This window comes from Nyctibius grandis, chromosome Z (assembly GCF_013368605.1).
Source record: "Nyctibius grandis isolate bNycGra1 chromosome Z, bNycGra1.pri, whole genome shotgun sequence".
Taxonomy (NCBI): Eukaryota; Metazoa; Chordata; class Aves; order Nyctibiiformes; family Nyctibiidae; genus Nyctibius; species Nyctibius grandis.
In genome coordinates this window covers 99,878,089-99,895,263 of record NC_090695.1, presented here as the reverse complement: position 1 = coordinate 99,895,263, position 17,175 = coordinate 99,878,089, and the positions used below count along the sequence as shown (strand labels likewise).

Genomic DNA, 17,175 nt, shown 5'->3' with positions numbered 1-17,175 from the left:
AGTTATTGCCCTGTTCAGCGTACCTACCACATAAGGTGCCTCTGACTTTTTGCAGGCTTGAACCTGCTGTATGTATTTCAACTACTTCATCTAGTTTAGGGTAAAGTGGCTACCTCAGCTTAAAAGGAAAAAATGCTTCCTAGAATTGTTTTAAACATCTCAGTAAGTCTTTTCAGTAACTTTACATGCTATATTTTTTATTTACTCTGGTAGACAGTCCTAAGCAATATACAATGTTTTGGCACTTCATATTCAGAACTGTACCATAAAATTTCAGATAACGTGTTCAGCAATGCCATCTGCCTGCATTCTCATCACTTGAAGCAGCACTCTATCAAGTCAGAAATACACAGTCTGGCCCTTAAAAGATTTGAGTCAGACTCTCATCAGCACTAGGATCTTAGTTCACTTTTCCACATGCCTGCCAGTTTGTACAGTGAAGGTGCAGCTGTTAGCACTTGTTTTCTGTACATTTAAATAAAATGCTCTTCTGAGTCGCCAGCACCCAGCTGGAACTTAAACCTAAACTTCAGCAATCTTTCAGCAGAACTGGGGATACTGAGGACAATTCATAGTGTTACCTTCATATAGACAAGTTCTTCAAGCCACAGCAAGGTTTTCACCTCTTAACCCTCTTCCGCTAGAGAGATTAAATGCTAGCCCTACTGGCGCTAGAATTGGGAGTCACAGCAGCAGTTGTAGTGGTACAAATATTCCGTTTCCCTTTAAAAAGAACAAAAAGAAGCCCAAGTAAATGAATTTGACAGGGAATCAGTTTGTCAGTTACTCACTTTCCCACCCCAAGCACATGGAGTCTCCCAAATCAGCTGTTGTAAACAAGGATTTCTAGATAGTGACAAGGAAGCAATCCTACACAAACAATTTTTAAAGGACTAACGAGAAGGTGTTAGCCATTCTAATGTGGGGGAATGCTTTTATGTTATAAAGCTATCGTAATCAAATGCAAACAAGCAGAACAGATCTGAGAACAGAGCTGTATCGCACTTAGAATAACTTAAGTCTCTAGCAGTAGCCATTTTTTAATAACAAAAGCACTGAAGAAGCTACAGCTCAGATGGAACAAAGCTTTTCACACTTGATTAATCGTTTTGCAGAATGATTTTGACTAAAAAAATACAATAAAAAAACAGTGAAAGTTTAATAGAGGGCATATCAGCGTGACATACATGAAAATAACTTACATAATTTAACTGATTTCCTTTACAGAAGGAAACTGTAATTGCATAGAGCACGTCCTTTTCCTAAAAGCTATATACATTGACATATGGAAGAAGGCACATAAGTATTTCTGATAAACAAGTACCATTTAAAATCGCCAGTTGCTGTAGGTCCCCTTGCATTCCTTGGACAGCTTCTATCACTGTTCGTATCAGTCTAATGCTTGTGTTATTTTATGTTAATGCGGTCACACCAGTATGCTGATCCCATTATGCACAGTAAGCCATTGGTCTCCAGCTAGTCAGAATTCCATAAGCTGTTTAAGCAACTGATCAAAGTTGAATAGCTGCAATTACCACCTGGGGCCCAAGGAAGGGCCACATTCATGTTGGGGCTGGGGGCAGGGAAAAGAAATGAAGGCAACATCTAAACAAAAGTTAAGTGCAGCATCACAGGCCTTAAAAACAGGACTTGCACTGAATTGTGTTCCAAGCCATTTAAATGGCAGTCTTTTAATAATTTTAATGAAGATAAATGAAACAAAGCCCTTTATATAAACAGTTTATTTACTCTAAACAGCAACACAGACAGAACGCCATATAAACACAAAGGAAGTGATGCAGAATAAGGATGCTGGCTGACTTTGGATCTCAGAGGCTCTTAAGCAATAACAACCTAGTTTCTGAAAGATAGAAAAACAAATTCAGGGAGGGAAGGGGGTGGAGGGCGTGATTTTTTTTTTTCATACAGCCAGCTAGAGGCTAAATATAGTTCTAACATTTTAAAGCATGCCTGCATCAGATAGCAAAGTAACTAGAGATACTAGTGAATTTATATAAGTATAAAAGTTTATAATTTTACAGCAGTTGAAATACTGACATCAATATTAAAATAAAAGCAAGTTTTACATAACAATCAAAAATACAAAAGACTGAAGGAAGAGACCCTGTATGAAAAAACTGGGGGCAATTCAGCAAATTTAGAACTGTATACAAGTGGCGAATATGGAAAATGGCACACATACAACCCCCTCCCCTAAGTGGATATTAATTGTACATAGCAACATTAGATTTTGCAAAAGTTTTGTAAACAAGTTCTTGCCAAACCAATCCCTTCCTTTTTAAGATGCTGCATGACAGATGCTTATGATGGTGCAAACTTCTTGGCTTGTGCTCGAACCCTCTTTTCATATTCCACTCTGTTTTGGCTGAATAGAAGAGAAAGAAAGGGTAATTACAGCTTGAGAAATCAGAGGCCGTATTATAGAGTTATTGTTCTTCTATTTCTCTTCAATATGAAACTAAGTCATTGCTGAAGGCAAAACCATTAGATAGGAAGTCACTGAACACTACAATAGATTAAAGGCTTTTCTGGACCATTACTCTGATAATTTCCTTTAAAGGGAAGTAAGGTACTGCTTAACTAGTTACCTCCCAAGCTTCCTCTGTTGCCAATGATTGTACTATCTGACCTCAGACCACACTGGGCTCTATAAACAGGTTTGTGCCTGCTCTTCCTCGAGGCCAGCTGTACCTTACATGCAAGCATTCTTCTTCATCTGGACATAAGTTTTCCACTCCCCATGTTAAGACCTGAGGTCATTAACAATGAATTCCAGTATCCTAACACCACAAAGTGGTTGATGAGAGCAGTTCACTAACAGTTGACGGACTTGATACGATTTTAAAGTATCATCTTTACTGCTTTGGGGAGAGAGGGGAAGCGCTGTTTAAGTAATGGGAAAATGGTAACGGTATGGTAGTTTCAGCCTTTATCTCTGCAGACCCTGACTCACAGGGTTCGGTTTATCCTAGCCTTCAGCTGAAAAAAAAGCTAGCTCAGCATTTTGAAAAAACACTGTAGTTCACTAAGTCTAGCATACTTGCTAGAGATTAATTAAACAAGCAAGTACTACTTCAAGGAACTATGACCAGTCAATTAAACCTCAGACTCAACACATAAAAGGTCAAGTTCAAGTTCTTTGTTTTCTATTCTTGGGCCAACAAGGGATGGTAGTAACTTAGTAGAGCATCCATTTACATTCAACACCGTATTTTGTATTAGCTGTCAGACGTGTCAGTCAAGAGCTAAACAAAAATTTGTTACCATTACTCTTGTGCCAAAGGTAGTTTATAGTGACTAGATTTTGCAAACAGCTTTGCAGTAAACTTAACTTACTTTCAGCTATGAAGGCTTGCTGCAGTCAAACAAACAAAAAACAACAAAACAGAGGCAGCAAATTATATCCTCAGAAGTTGACAGTTTAGGGCGGGGAGAAGAAATGAAGCCAATTTTGGTCACATCCAATGAACAATTCCCAGCGAAGAGACTGAAAATACTCTTAATTTCTTCTCATAAACAAATATACAAACTTTATTCTAACATTTTTCTTAAAGTTATATTGCATTGTCACATGAGAACACAACCTGTTAAGTCTCACACCCTCAGAATCCACACAAAAGAATGCCTGCCATAGTCGACTATGCATGCCTACAGCACAGAGGAAGTGGGTTTAGCACATTAAGAGTGCTAAAGTTACAGAGCAACAGTACCAAAGCAATTCTGAGAATGAGAACAAGTATTCTAATTTTAAATACAAAGTCTATTTTTGAGTTTAACAACTTAACTAAAAGACATCTATTTAAACAACACTGCGTCTTCCCCAATATTTATCAACTATGCCAAATTACAGGTGCATACACAATCCTCCTCTGTTGAGCTGCTTCTAAAAGTTACTCATTAAGTGGTAAGAGACACACACTCTCAGACTGCAGAAATATAGTAACCCGTCTGAAATACTATGCACGTCCAGAAGACAGGAAGAGGATAAATGGGAGACTATATATATTTGGAGTAACAAAAAACATGTAATAGTTTATTCTTAATAGATTTTTTTTTCCTAGAAGCACTTACAATAAAGCAGAAACAAGAGTAGCAAAGACTGTTTTTGTACATACATGTGTGTGGGAGGTGATAAAAACCCCACAATTTATACAGGTATAAAAGTATATTATTCCTGCCCCATATTCTGTCAGAGTGACTTTTTTTGTTGTTAGAGGGAAAAAAAAAAAAAAGGCAGCAGCGTGCCTCATCATTACTGGCTCCCAAACGTGCTGCCTGCTGTGGCCACCTAACTATCCTCCGTATGCACTCAGTCCCATCAAGCCTTCAGCAGATACTTAAAAAACAGTATTGAGTGAAGCCTTTAACTAAATCCAAGATGCACTATCCATCCCTGGGTTTCCTTTTCACTAGGATCCTATAACAGACATTTTTGACATAGCTTGCATGTGAAGTCTCATAAAATGCCATTTTTTCAAACTTGGTACTCTCCTGGAGACCTGTTCTTCTCTCCAGAATGGTAATTCCACATTTCCATCTCGGTCATTATTTCACTAGCTGTCAGTGGCAAAAGCATTTATTTAAAGTGTTTTGCTCCCCTAAAGATTATAGGGGAACCAATTAGATTATAGATCAGCCACCCGTTTTTAATGGTGGGAAAATTTTAAGATTAAGTCAAAAAAAAAAAACCACCCCCACATACTTTTTAGCTTGCAAATGATCACCTTTCCTAACCAATGCAAACTTCATTCTGCAAAAGCTACAAGTTTTCTGTGCTTTTTAACCTATTCTTTCCAAAGATCTAGTTTTCACAAAATGCTGCGTATTTCCTACAGCAATCACAGAAGCTCTCCTTTATCCTTGAGGCACAAGTGCTTATAGGTACCCACTATTGGACAGAAGTAACTTACTCCTACACAGATGAATGGGACTTGTCACCTAATTCAGTCTCCTCTATTACCCGTCTCATGAAATCATTATGCCTCATCACTACTACTCAGCCTTTAGGGAAAAGGATTCTGTACTGGGCTAGAACGAGGATGAGAATCGTGGTCTAACCGAAGCAGTCTTCACACTTTATTGCTGTTGTGATGCTATTAAAAGCTCCACTAGCCTATTAACCACAAGGTTACCATTTTGTTCAAGTTTAGCACAAGCTAGGCATCTCCATGGGATACAGCCATGAAGGTAAGAAAATTCCCCTGATTGTTCCTAAAAACCTTTGCCTGTTATACTGTAAGAGACAGCTGTAGGCAATATGACAGCTTTCAAGCTGATACGCAAAGATACTTACCAGTAAATTGTGTAAGCCTCTGCTTGAGCTGGGTCTTGAATATTTGGTTCATTTAGAAGTTCTTGTATTCCTAACAAGATCTGTGGAAGAAGAAAGAGAAGTAACATAGGCATGGATGTTACCAAGAGACATTAAATTAAAAAACCCTTAGAAACGAACTGTAGAAACACACAGGGAACGTCTTACATTCACATACGATAAGCAAGCAAAGCAAATAAAACCTCTAAGAATACACCTAAGTACAATTAATGACCTGTTTAATTGTGATTGCTGGCCTCCAGTCCTTATCCTCCTCTAAGATGGAGAGACACACTGTGCCTGAAGGATACACGTTTGGGTGGAATAATGGTGGTTCAAATTTACCTGATAAAGAAAAGAGAATTACTAGCATGCAGTGCTAAGACTAAGATCAGAGAGTTGGTTTAGATCACTGGAAAAAAAAAAAAACACTGGCCAAAGAGACACTCCCCCATCACCACCCAAAAAAACCCCACACAGATTTCTGGAGCCATTAATACCAGTTTTCTTCTTGGCTCAGCCTGCACCCAAAGTAGGAACTCCATCACATCTGTGGTATCAATCCAGGCAATGTAACACTATCATTGTAACTGGTAACCTTTTGGTTTAGTAATGGAAACTGACAACATAGTTTGTAGCACCTTTGTGATAAAGACCTTTTTAAACCAATCCTGTCTTTACAACCTCACATACTACTACATAAAGGAAAGATACTGCCCTTCACTCATCTCTTCTCTCCTCACTTTAAAATACTTAAGTTCCACACAAGGAAGACTAAGTTTCTAGCATTTTTTCAGTTTCACTTTTCCTTTATGTATAATCAAGAGGCACTGAACAAGAGGAACCAAGTTTAAGTTGTAAGACTGACTGAAGGAGTAGGCTTGTGCAGCTCTCCTTATCATAGAACGGTTTGGGTTGGAAAGGACCTTAAAGATCATCTAGTTCCAACCCCCCTGCTATGGGCAGGGACACCTTCCACTAGACCAGGTTGCTCAAAGCCCCATCAAGCCTGGCCTTGAACACTTCCAGGGAGGGGGCATCCAGAGCTCCTCTGGGCAACCTGGGCCAGGGTCTTACCACCCTCACAGCAAAGAATTTCTTCCTAATATCTAATCTAAATCTCCCCCCTTTCAGTTTAAAACCTTTTCCCCTCATCCTATCACTCCATGCCCTTGTAAAAAGTCCCTCTCCAGCTTTCCTGTAGCCCCTTCAGGCACTGGAAGGTGCTAGAAGGTCTCCTGGAGCCTTCTCTTCTCCAGGCTGAACAGTCCCAGCTCTCTCAGCCTGTCTCCATAGTACAGGTGCTCCAGCCCTCTGAGCATCTTCGTGGCCTCCTCTGGACTCGCTCCAACAGCTCCGTGTCCTTCTGATGTTGGGGGCCCCAGAGCTGGACGCAGCACTGCAGGTGGGGTCTCACAAGAGCAGAGTAGAGGGGTGGAATCCCCTCCTCAACCTGCTGGTCACACAAATGGGGGTTATGTTTCCCCTTTTCCAGTCAGTGGGAACTTCAACAGACTGCCACAACTTCTCAAAAATGATGGACAGCGGCTTAGCAACTTCATCCGCCAGTTCCCTCAGGACCTGTGGATGCACCTCATCAGGTCCCATGGACTTGTGCACCTTCAGGTTCCTTAGATGGTCCCAAACCTGACCTTCTACAGTGGGCAGTTCTTCATTCTCCCAGTCCCTGCCTTTGCCTTCTGTGACTTGGGTGGTAAGGCTAGTGAAGACTGAGGCAAAAAAGTTGTTGAGTACTTCAGCCTGCTCCATATCCCAGGTAACCAGCTCTCCCCTTTCCTTCCAGAGAGGGCCCACATTTTCCCTAGTCTTCCTTTTATCACTGACATACCTATAGAAACTTTTCTTGTTGCCCTTGATGTCCCTGGCCACATTTAATTCTATCAGGGCTTTAGCTTTCCTAACCTGATCCCTGGCTGCTCAGACAATTTCTCTTTATTCCTCCCAGGCTACCTGCCCTTGCTTCCACCCTCTGTAGGCTTCCTTCTTGTGTCTGAGTTTGTCCAGGAGCTCCTTGTTCATCCATGCAAGCCTCCTGCCGTTTTTGCCTGCCTTCCTCTTTGTAGGGATACATCACTCCTGAACCTGGAGAAGGTGATCCTTGAATATTAACCAGCTTTCTTGGGCCCCTCTTCCCTCTAGGGCTTTATCCCAAGCTGCTCTACCAAGCAGGTCCCTGAAGAGGCCAAAGTCTGCTCTCCTGAAGGCCACGGTAGTGAGCTTGCTGTGCGCCCTCCTTGCTGCCCCGAGGATCTTGAACTCCACCATTTCATGGTCACTGCAGTCAAGGCTGCCCTTGAGCTTCAACATCCCCCACCAGCCCCTCCTTGTCTGTGAGAACAAGGTCCAGCATGGCACCTCTCCTCATCGGCTCCTCTATCACCTGGAGAAGGAAGTTATCATTCACGCATTCCAGGAACCTCCTGGATTGCTTGTGCCCTGCTGTGTAGTGCCTCCAACAGACATAGGGGTGGCTGAAGTCCCCCATGAGGACCAGGGCTTGTGCATGTGAGGCTACACCTATCTGTCTGTAGAGGGCCTCATCCGCTCGGTCTTCCAGGTCAGGTGGTCTGTAGCAGACACCCACTATAAAGTCTCCAGCCCCTAGCCTCCCTTTAGTCCTGACCCAAAAGCTCTCCGTCATCGGCTCCTCCTCCATCCCCAGGCAGAGCTCCATGCACTCCAGCTGGTCATTGACATAGAGGGCAACACCCCCTCCTCGTCTCCCCTGCCTGTCCTTCCTAAAGAGCCTGTATCCTTCCGTTCCAACACTCCAGTCATAGTAGCCGTCCCACCACATCTCCATGATGCCAATAAGATCATAGCACTGCAGGGTGGCCTTCTGCCGCTCAAATCTATCTTCTGGTATTTCTTTAATCTTTACAGGACTTAAATGCAACCGCCACCATCTTGAGTAATCTTAATGAACGCTTGTTTAGTGATATGTGAAATACCTACATGTTAGTGCAGTTTTCTAATCCATCTGACATCACAAGTAAGTCTTGCTTATGAGCTGGTCAATGAACTTCAGTAGGAACTTAGAAACTGCATTGGTAAGAAGTCCTACCAGTCACATATACAGCTGATTTTAAGGCATGACAGTTCATTTAACACTTGCAGAATATGCTAGTTGGTATTCCTCAAGATAGTAATGTTAAATATTTTCTAGTTAAAAAATATGTTTCCTCTTGTGTCATATATATGTAGGTGGTAACAAACAAAAGGAGTAGCCAAGACAACTGATGCATCTGAAACACTAAAATGAAATGAGAAATGAACCACTGTCAAAAGAGCCATTTGTAATCTCTGTCATTGATTTGAGATGGTAGCCAATCCAAGAACCAAGAATCTAGGAAAAGAAATAGATGTTTTCAGATTTCTGAAGTAGGTAAGTTTGAGATGGGATAAGGAAAATTCTAAAATTTAACAAGGAAACTAGGTATCTGAAGATATCTGTTGTACATAGTCTCAGAAGAAGACTAGATCCATGCTTTAGAGCAAGTCGATGAAAAAGTTAAAGTTGATGGAACTTTTTTAAAGTTATTTTTTCCGAGTTCTTGCCTTCTGAGTTCTTGGCTTAGAAGACCAACTTAACAGTTAGAACACGCAAAGTGATTTGGTCTAACCATGCCTACCTATTAGTTTCCAAAGAGTGCTGATCAAATAGTGAACACTTCAAGTGGTGCTTTTGCCAAACTTTGAGGAAACCCACACAGTAATCCTCCTCCCCTTCCAGTTTTGTTATATTGAGCACTTAACTCAATTCATCACAACTTTCTAAATGCAAAGTGGTGGGTAGGGAAAAAAAGAAAAAAGCAACTTTCCTTTAAAAAATAATCTGTAAGGAAGTAATAACCATTCATAGAACCTCATGGAATAGTTTAACATTGTTCTAATAAATACGTGGGTTTTAGTCATTTTACTTACATTTTGGGGGTGAAGAAGGGTAGTCATCCTTGAAAAGCATCCGTAGTTTAAATAAGCCTCCTTCCCATGGTGTCTATAAAAAGTTACGGTAGAATTTAGATCATAGTAAGAAAAAGTCAAACTTGTGGAAAAAAGCTTATCAAGAATTCAGTTTCTCAGGCAAAGCACAAGACATCCTCCTGCTACACAGTAGAAAATAGCTGTCCTACACTGTAGCATGCTGTCTAGACTGAGACAAGTTATCCTACATATATAAGGAGCTGAAGAAAGAAAACCCTGCTTTTCCACTTCATTACAGCTAGTATGTGTTGCTGAATCATCAATAGAGTCGGGATCATCGCCAATAATCCCATATACAAGTAAAATTTTCATAGTACACAGAAGAACAGAATACTTCTAAACTTTTACATGATACACATGCAATGGGGTAGGGGCCATTATACACCCACTTAAAATAAGTCTGAGAAGATAGGATATGGATACACCCCTTAAGCATGTGGATGCAAATGGCTTCTATTTTGCCCCATAAGAATGTCGCTAAGAAAACCACAAATGAGCAAAAAAATTTGGACAGCACTGTAATATTGCTACAGTTAACGTGAGGTTCACTAGTCTAAACTAACCCTGTCCACATTTGGTAGCAAGTAGTCTCACAGATTCCATCTTTTTGTGTAAGAGAAATTCTAAGATTTTTATCCCCATCAGAAACTGGGAACAGCATTAATTAGAGTAGTTCCCATGCTACAGAACAGACCAAATAAGCACTACTCAAAAGGGTCATATAAACAAGGAAGAACATCTAGCAAGGGACAAAAAGCCTGTTTCAATTACATACTTCCTTGTCATCTTACTTGGAAATAAGGAAAAAAGCCCATCTTCTGACAAACTGATTATATAGGTAAAATTCAGACCGCTTCTCTGTAACTTGCCCTTGCTATGGAAATACTGCAATGAACATTAACTGTTGGGTTCATTCTTTAAAACAAACTGGAGTAAAGATGGTCTCACATCTTATCAGCATAAATGATCAAATTTTATCCTCAGGGACAGATAGGTATGTTTGAAGACCACCTCAGGAAGAAAGCCCTAATTCTTTCCTAACTGAATTATGTGATTTTTAGTGGAAGGAAAAAGAAAAAAGAAAAAAACACACACCAAAAAACCCTCCCCAAAGAAGAAAAAGCACTCCATTGTCATTGGTATTTATTGTGCAAAGTCTCAAGTTAGAATAGGAAAAAAAGGTGCTATGGAATACTAAGATAATAATGTTTTAAAAAGCGAATGAGTTTAAATACACTATAGCAAATGTAATCAAAGAACTTGTTCTGAACAGCTGTAGTCAGTTGTCAACAACTAGAAATATCTATTCCCCATACCTTGTCAGAGGAGACAAACTTGTCCATTTTTAGAAGAGAAGAGCCTTTTGATAGAATAAGCTTTTCCTATTTTGTTTGCTTTCAGTCATAGGGGAAGACAAATAACTTTTAATAATTTCTTCAAGTAGAACACCAGAACGGTCAACAAAAAGTTTTTACCATCTTTCTGATAGAGCAACATACCTTACGGATGAAAGACAGCAGACACTCAAAAGCCCTACTAAGATAATAGTATGAAGGCAGTATCATCAAGATGGTATTGCGTTACTGGATAGGTTGCAGATGTATCTTTTACTCAAATTCTAGGTAGTTAACAAGTGATTTGCTGTCAAAAAAGTGAATGGAGATACCCAACCCAGGACTAACACCACTTTTTACTTCAATTTTTGATACGGCTGACAAGAAAGTATTTTGATGGTTTCAACTACTCATCTGTCTCACACGTAGCAGATGCAGTACAGAGGGCTTCCAAACACAAAGGCAGTAAAGAGCAACTGGTTGGCCTGGGAGAGATGAGCAAGGCATGCTGCTTCTTGTTAAAGAGATGGCATTTTTACTCGAGTAAAAACCTTGATTTTTAAAATAAATCTATACCAGGAACCACATGAGCATAACTGATCTTTTCCATGAAATTCAAGAAGTTAAAAACCAGTGCTACAGCACTTCTCTAGAACTGAAGGGTCTCACTATTTTGTGGACAAAAAAGGGTACTGGCAGTTAACCAGCAGAGACAACATTTTAGTAGTAGCTTTCAAGCTTTAGGGCTTAAACCAGCATTTAGTAAGAACAGAAGTCACAATAAACCCTGGCACGAAGCAGAGGACGATCTCAAGTTTGCTCAGTGCAGGATTCTTACACACTCCTCTGAACAATTTTATTCCTAAGGTGGTCAGTGCCAACAGCTGAACAGGCTTATGGTGTATTTTGTCCAATATCATTCTTAGCCCACTCCACCGGGATTCTAAAGCAGCAGCAGGATCCAAGCACTTCTATTAAACTACACATAAGTTATACTCTCAGTTGTCAGTGTAATGCATGAGCAGGCTTACGTTACTTTTCACCATAAGTGAGATGTTAGGACAACAGTAAGTCTTACCCCTTTCTTTCCTGGAATAGCACACTCCCAGTTCATTAGATTCATTGTGCCATCTGGATTTTTTGTAGGTACTGCTACAAATCCCTGAATTAAGGCAAAAAGCCAAAGGGTGAGGATTTCAGAAGATGTACTTAGAATACTTCATGACATATTTTATCTTTACACAGAGTTATTTCTTTTTGCATTACCTAGTTTTAAGCAGCTTTTTTATTTTAAAAAATAATTTAATTTAAAAAAATCACATCAGGGTAAAGAAAAAAAAAATCATAATCAGAACATCAAAATAACTACAGAGTCAGAAATTTGTCAGTTCTCACACTTACAAATGGATGATCTTTTCTCCAGGCTTTTCTCTCCTGTGCAAGTCTGCTAAGAGCTATGCCAGACATATTCAGAGTCCTTCTAAAACAAAAATAACTGCTATTAGTATAAACTTTTACTTATAGTGTAAACAACATATTATATTATCTGTTTATAATCCCTGCTCACTCAGGAAATATTTTGGCCTCTGATTTTCACTACTATAGCCAAGACACACATTTTTGCACACCCTGCAGAAGTTAACATCAGGAATAACATCAAGTTTCCCCACGTCAACAACCTCTTAGTTACTGGACTTGACCTACAAAATACCATCCCCACCTTGTGTTTTATATTTGAACCACATCTTAGAAACTACTTTGACAGTAGCTTGACAACAGAAACACTATTAGTAATGGGAAAAGGGCTCAGACTTCCTACTTGTGTGACTGATAAATACATATCTTTTCTCCTTACTACACCACAAGAGCTATGGCTTTCTTCTGTAGGCAAAAACCTGTACTGCTCCTGTTTTTTGCAAACAAGGGAATAAGAAATGTTATTTTTAGACTGTAAATTCCTGTTGAAAGCCAATATTCTACACAAAAGCAACACGGGCACAGAACTTATCAAAATCACCTCAGTTTGCAGTGATGCCACTATACGACATCAGCAGGAACAGACAGCAATATAGAAGCGAGCTAAGGAAGAGCCAGTGGCCCACTCACTCCACAAGGCAGGTTTTCAAGTCCAGTATAAACTGAATGATCTTTCTGCACCTACACTGCCTTAGTTACAGCTAAGCATGGTGACTGAGACTGCAGAAGAAATCCATAGAGCACAGAAAGAAGTTCTAGACATGATGGTTGCAACAGAGTGGTGCTTTCACATTCTGGTCAGGATTCTCCATTCGCCCAGAACAGTGGTCAAAGTGAGTTTATTTTTCGTTGTCAAACTGTATCTAAACTCAGGGTTTCATTAGCCACATGGTCAAAAGAAACTCCATGAAGGTTTTCAATCCTCCTCCCTACTGTACTTCTACCTATTTTAAATCAGAGCTGATACTTAGCAGCTGGAGAAGTCAGGCCAATTTGTTCTCAGCTCCACATGTAGCTAACAAGCTTTTATGACAGCCAGGAGAATAGAATTCTTCCACTAAGCAAGCTCACAGAATTAATGAAAGGAGTGCTACCACTCTATTAAAACAAACATTTAAACACTGGTTAAGAATTACACAAAATTCACACTGTATTAATATGTAGATTACTTGTAAGAATATTGCAGTCTACTACAATAAGCATATGAATTGTAGCTCACAAAGATCCTTGTTTTAAAAATCTCACATGTTCATGCTATGTCCTTTAGCATGATGTTCATGCCGAAAAGATTTACCAGGCACTGACCTATTCCATGTAAGATACGTAGATATGTTCATCTCATGTTCATCTGTTATACCCTTTAAAGATTAGAAAACAGCACGCTTCCAATTTAAGTATTTACACATCATCAAAAATGGCTTATCAGTGCAAACACCTGAACTAGAAGTCTTTAAAAGCACCAGGATTAAGTGTTTTATGCAGTTCCTGGGACAGTTGGTATTTCAAATCCCTCCTTCTAGCTTTTTTCCAAAGTCAGTTTTGCATGGATGGCCATAATCCATAATTTCAGCTTCAAACTAGCTATTAAATTCATGGCAGACAAAGCTTTTTAAAAGGGACCATTAACACTCAGTGAACATGCACACACACAAAAAATCCTCCTATATTCAGTCCAATATTCCTCTAGTATTCCCAACACATGCATCTGTATCTTGGTTATATCAGAAGATTTGCAGGACTTAGTCAACACAAACTGTACATACCACCTCAGATTTTAGCCTGTTCACACACAGGAGATATGGAGCCACTGAAAAGATACCGTCAGAAAAAAAAATAACCTCTCCCTTAACCAAATTATACAGGAAGTAATTTTAAACATTTTGTGAGCCCGTGCCCTTGCAACAGATATAAATGAACTACAGAATATACGGCAGAATTCAGTGGTGCTGTTAGCACCTAGTGGTCCACTGTAATAATACTAACCTTCCCATAATAATTTGAGAAAATTATTTATGCTTATAAACCATTCAAATATTCTTAGATAGTTCAGTAACTCAGCTACCCTTTCTGCTAAGAAGCATATTCCAGGATGCTTTCAAACACATGAATTATATTTCCTATGGCTAACAGCCAATTAATTACATGTACCTCAAGGGAAATGCCAACTTCTCAGAGAGCATATAAACAACATATGTCCTACAGAACATTGCCAATCAAGTAACTTTTCAACAGAAAAAAAACCAAGTTTTCAGCCTCTGTATCCTGCTTGCTTTTGCAACTGGTTATACACTATACTGTGCCCTAGTAAATTAAAGATTTTCTTATGTTCTGTAAACACCTTTTCAAATTTTGAGTCACACGACTTAGTTAAGCACTGATAAGACTATATATAATATCTCAGTGTATATGAGAGACCACAGCCTTCACATATACAGTCTCCACAGGCTTCAGTTATGCTGACAAGGGCAGAGAAGCATCTAAAACCTCATCACAAACTACTACCAAGTAGAGATTAGATACAAACAAGAGTAAAAGTCCACTTCAAAAATTAAGATTCTGTGAGGTAAGCATCCCCTCGAAAGCAAATCAATCTATTAAAAAATTGCCAATATATACTCTCTAGCAGATCTTCAGTAAAAGAATTTAACTTTAGTTCTGCTGGAGCATGAGATAGGACAAACGGAGATTGATCATCTCAGTATATATTTTGGTCTCAGAAATTATGGAGTAGCAGAAAGGAGTGAGATACTAAGTGGGTATTAAACCTGAAGACATGATATTCTCACTGCTACTTTTATCTTCTTCAGTAATTTATGTGCACGGTTTGTTTGGTGTGTCGTGTCCCTCCCCTCCTTTGGAACAGCAGTTTGCCCAAGTACCTGTATGTTAAGTTTAGCTCTTGTAAGCTTTTGAAATACCTCGCAAACACAAGACATCTCTATTAACTTGAAATAGTTAAAATTTAAAAACAAACAAACAAAACAAAAACCCTCAAACACCACACACATCACCAAAATCACATAAACAAAAAAAAAAAAACAAACACCCCAGTTCTTAGGGTTTTGTTGTTTTTTTTTTTTAATATCACATCTAATTTGTTTTCTTCACTTGATAGATTTACTGCTAATGAACAGAACTGAAGTCTCAACATATTTATGTGTTACAACACTGGAAAGAACACAAAGCTTTTGCACTGGAGGAAGTGCATCATCCCTACCTTGCAGGTGCCACACAAGCCTCAAAGGCCAGTCTTCAAGTTTTGTTTGGTTTTAATCCCCCCAAACACACCCTGGCATTAAGAGGTAGCAATGTCCCTTTTACTGATATCAACTCACTAGAAAATTAGCAGAAACTTCCAAATTTACTCAGTAGCTTGCCTCTGTTGCTGTTACTAATACTTATTTTTGAAAAAAGGACAAAACAAGACCAACACGCTCATCATAGGCACAAACTTTGCGTTCCATTACAGATCATCTTACCCATGTATACCGTCTGATTGGGGGGAGGAGGGAACCTACTTCCACACACAAAATGCAAGTCTTGCAAAGAAGTGTTCCCGTGCCACAGGAACGGTGATCACACACACAATTCTGACACGACAAGTCTCTGAATACATCAACAACATGCTCTTTAAGTCACAAGAACTTTCAATAGCTCTTATTAATTTCAAACAACAAGAAATAAAACATTGTTAAGATTGCTAGCCTCATATTTTCACTTTGTAGGTTAAATAATAACACAGGAAGAAATCACCAATCAGAGTAGTTTGCCCAAAACTATACAAACTTGACTTTTCAGAAGGGTGGAGAAAGCCAAGGGCTGAGGTTTAATCAAAGCACGCTAACTCTGGGCTGGAATAGAAAGTCTCCTCCCGCCTGCGGCATGAAAAAGGCAGAAGAGGTGGTAGCGGCCGAACGGCTACCAGAGTCGCAAGGACAACAACAAAAGGAGCCGTGCGGCAAGGGTGTCGGTGCCCGACCGGCCAAGTAACTTCGCCCGGGGCAGCCGCGGCAGGGCCGAGCGCTGCCTGCCTCCGCCGAAGGCCGCTGCTCTCGCGGGCCCTGCGAAGGGGCCGGGGCCAACGGCCGAGGCCTGCACAGGGGACCCCGGCGCCCGCCCGCGGGCTCCCGGGCAAGTACTCGTCGGGGCGGGGACCGCTTCGCGCAGGCCCAGTGGTACCCAGACCTCCTCGGCGAACTCTGCTCGCGGCGACCGAGACCTCCGTGGGCGGGCCGCGGGGGACGCAGAGCCCGCCGCAGGCGGGCAACGATGCGCTGGCGGGCGCAGCCGCGCGGCCTAGCAGGAGCCGCCGGGCCCGCATGCCCCGCAGCTGCCCGTCCCTTCGCGCTCCAGGCGGCGAGCGCCAGCCCAGGCCGCCCACGCCCCCCCCCCCGCCCCCCTAGGGTCCGGGGCCGCTTGCGCGCCGCACCAGACCGCGCCGTCCCCGGCCGCGCTGCACCAGGCGCCGTTGCACCAGGCCCCTCGCCCGGCCAGGCCTCACCGTGATCGGCCGCAGCACCCGCGCGTGTCCCGGATTGAAGCGGCAGCGAATGACCCGGATGTTCCCGACGCGGCTCCCCCCCCTTTTGTCTCTAGCCCGGAGTTTCCCTCCCTCTCCCCTCGGCGCGGAGCGCGGCGGTGTTGTGTGTCCCTCCGCCCGACCCGTCCGTGCCCCTGCGCCGGCGCGGTGTGACCCCGACCGCGATCCGTCCGCCACGCTTTACGCATCCTCGCGACACAGGACCCAGAGGCGACCAGAACAATGCCTGAGCACGGAGCGCAGGAGGGAATCGCAGCGGGTCTCCACCAAGCCCAGTCACTTCCTCGTGCCCCTCGGCTCCCACAAGACCCCGTCGAGAATCGGAGAGAATTTTTACCTCGGGCGCCAAGAGCCGCCCGCGCCCTGCCACGGCCTGCTCCCTCGGAGGGCGCTAGCGCGGGTCTGGCGGGCCGCGCCTGGCCCCGCACGCGCCCGAGCCTGGCCGAGCCCCACCCCCTGTGCCCAGCCGGGCCTCTGATTGGAGGGTA

The 17,175-nt window shown here is 41.7% G+C and overlaps 1 protein-coding gene across 4 annotated transcripts; it reads right to left on the bottom strand.

The window, feature by feature from the left end:
- Positions 1–1,660: 1,660 nt before the first annotated feature.
- UBE2I (ubiquitin conjugating enzyme E2 I) lies at positions 1,661–17,131 on the bottom strand. Of its 4 annotated transcripts, none has more exons than XM_068423148.1 (7): positions 17,025–17,131; positions 12,073–12,151; positions 11,750–11,833; positions 9,278–9,350; positions 5,568–5,677; positions 5,315–5,394; positions 1,661–2,386 (listed from the first exon to the last, which is right to left on the bottom strand). In XM_068423148.1, exons 2-7 carry the CDS (start codon positions 12,136–12,138, stop codon positions 2,323–2,325), a joined length of 477 nt encoding a protein of 158 aa, XP_068279249.1. In that variant the 5' UTR covers positions 12,139–12,151; positions 17,025–17,131; the 3' UTR covers positions 1,661–2,322. The 4 variants fall into 4 exon arrangements, with proteins under 4 accessions (XP_068279249.1, XP_068279248.1, XP_068279246.1 ...); XM_068423147.1 differs by having other exon boundaries at positions 12,073–12,148; positions 17,025–17,105; XM_068423145.1 differs by lacking the exon at positions 17,025–17,131 and adding an exon at positions 16,649–16,851.
- Between the last annotated feature and the right edge of the window lie 44 nt (positions 17,132–17,175).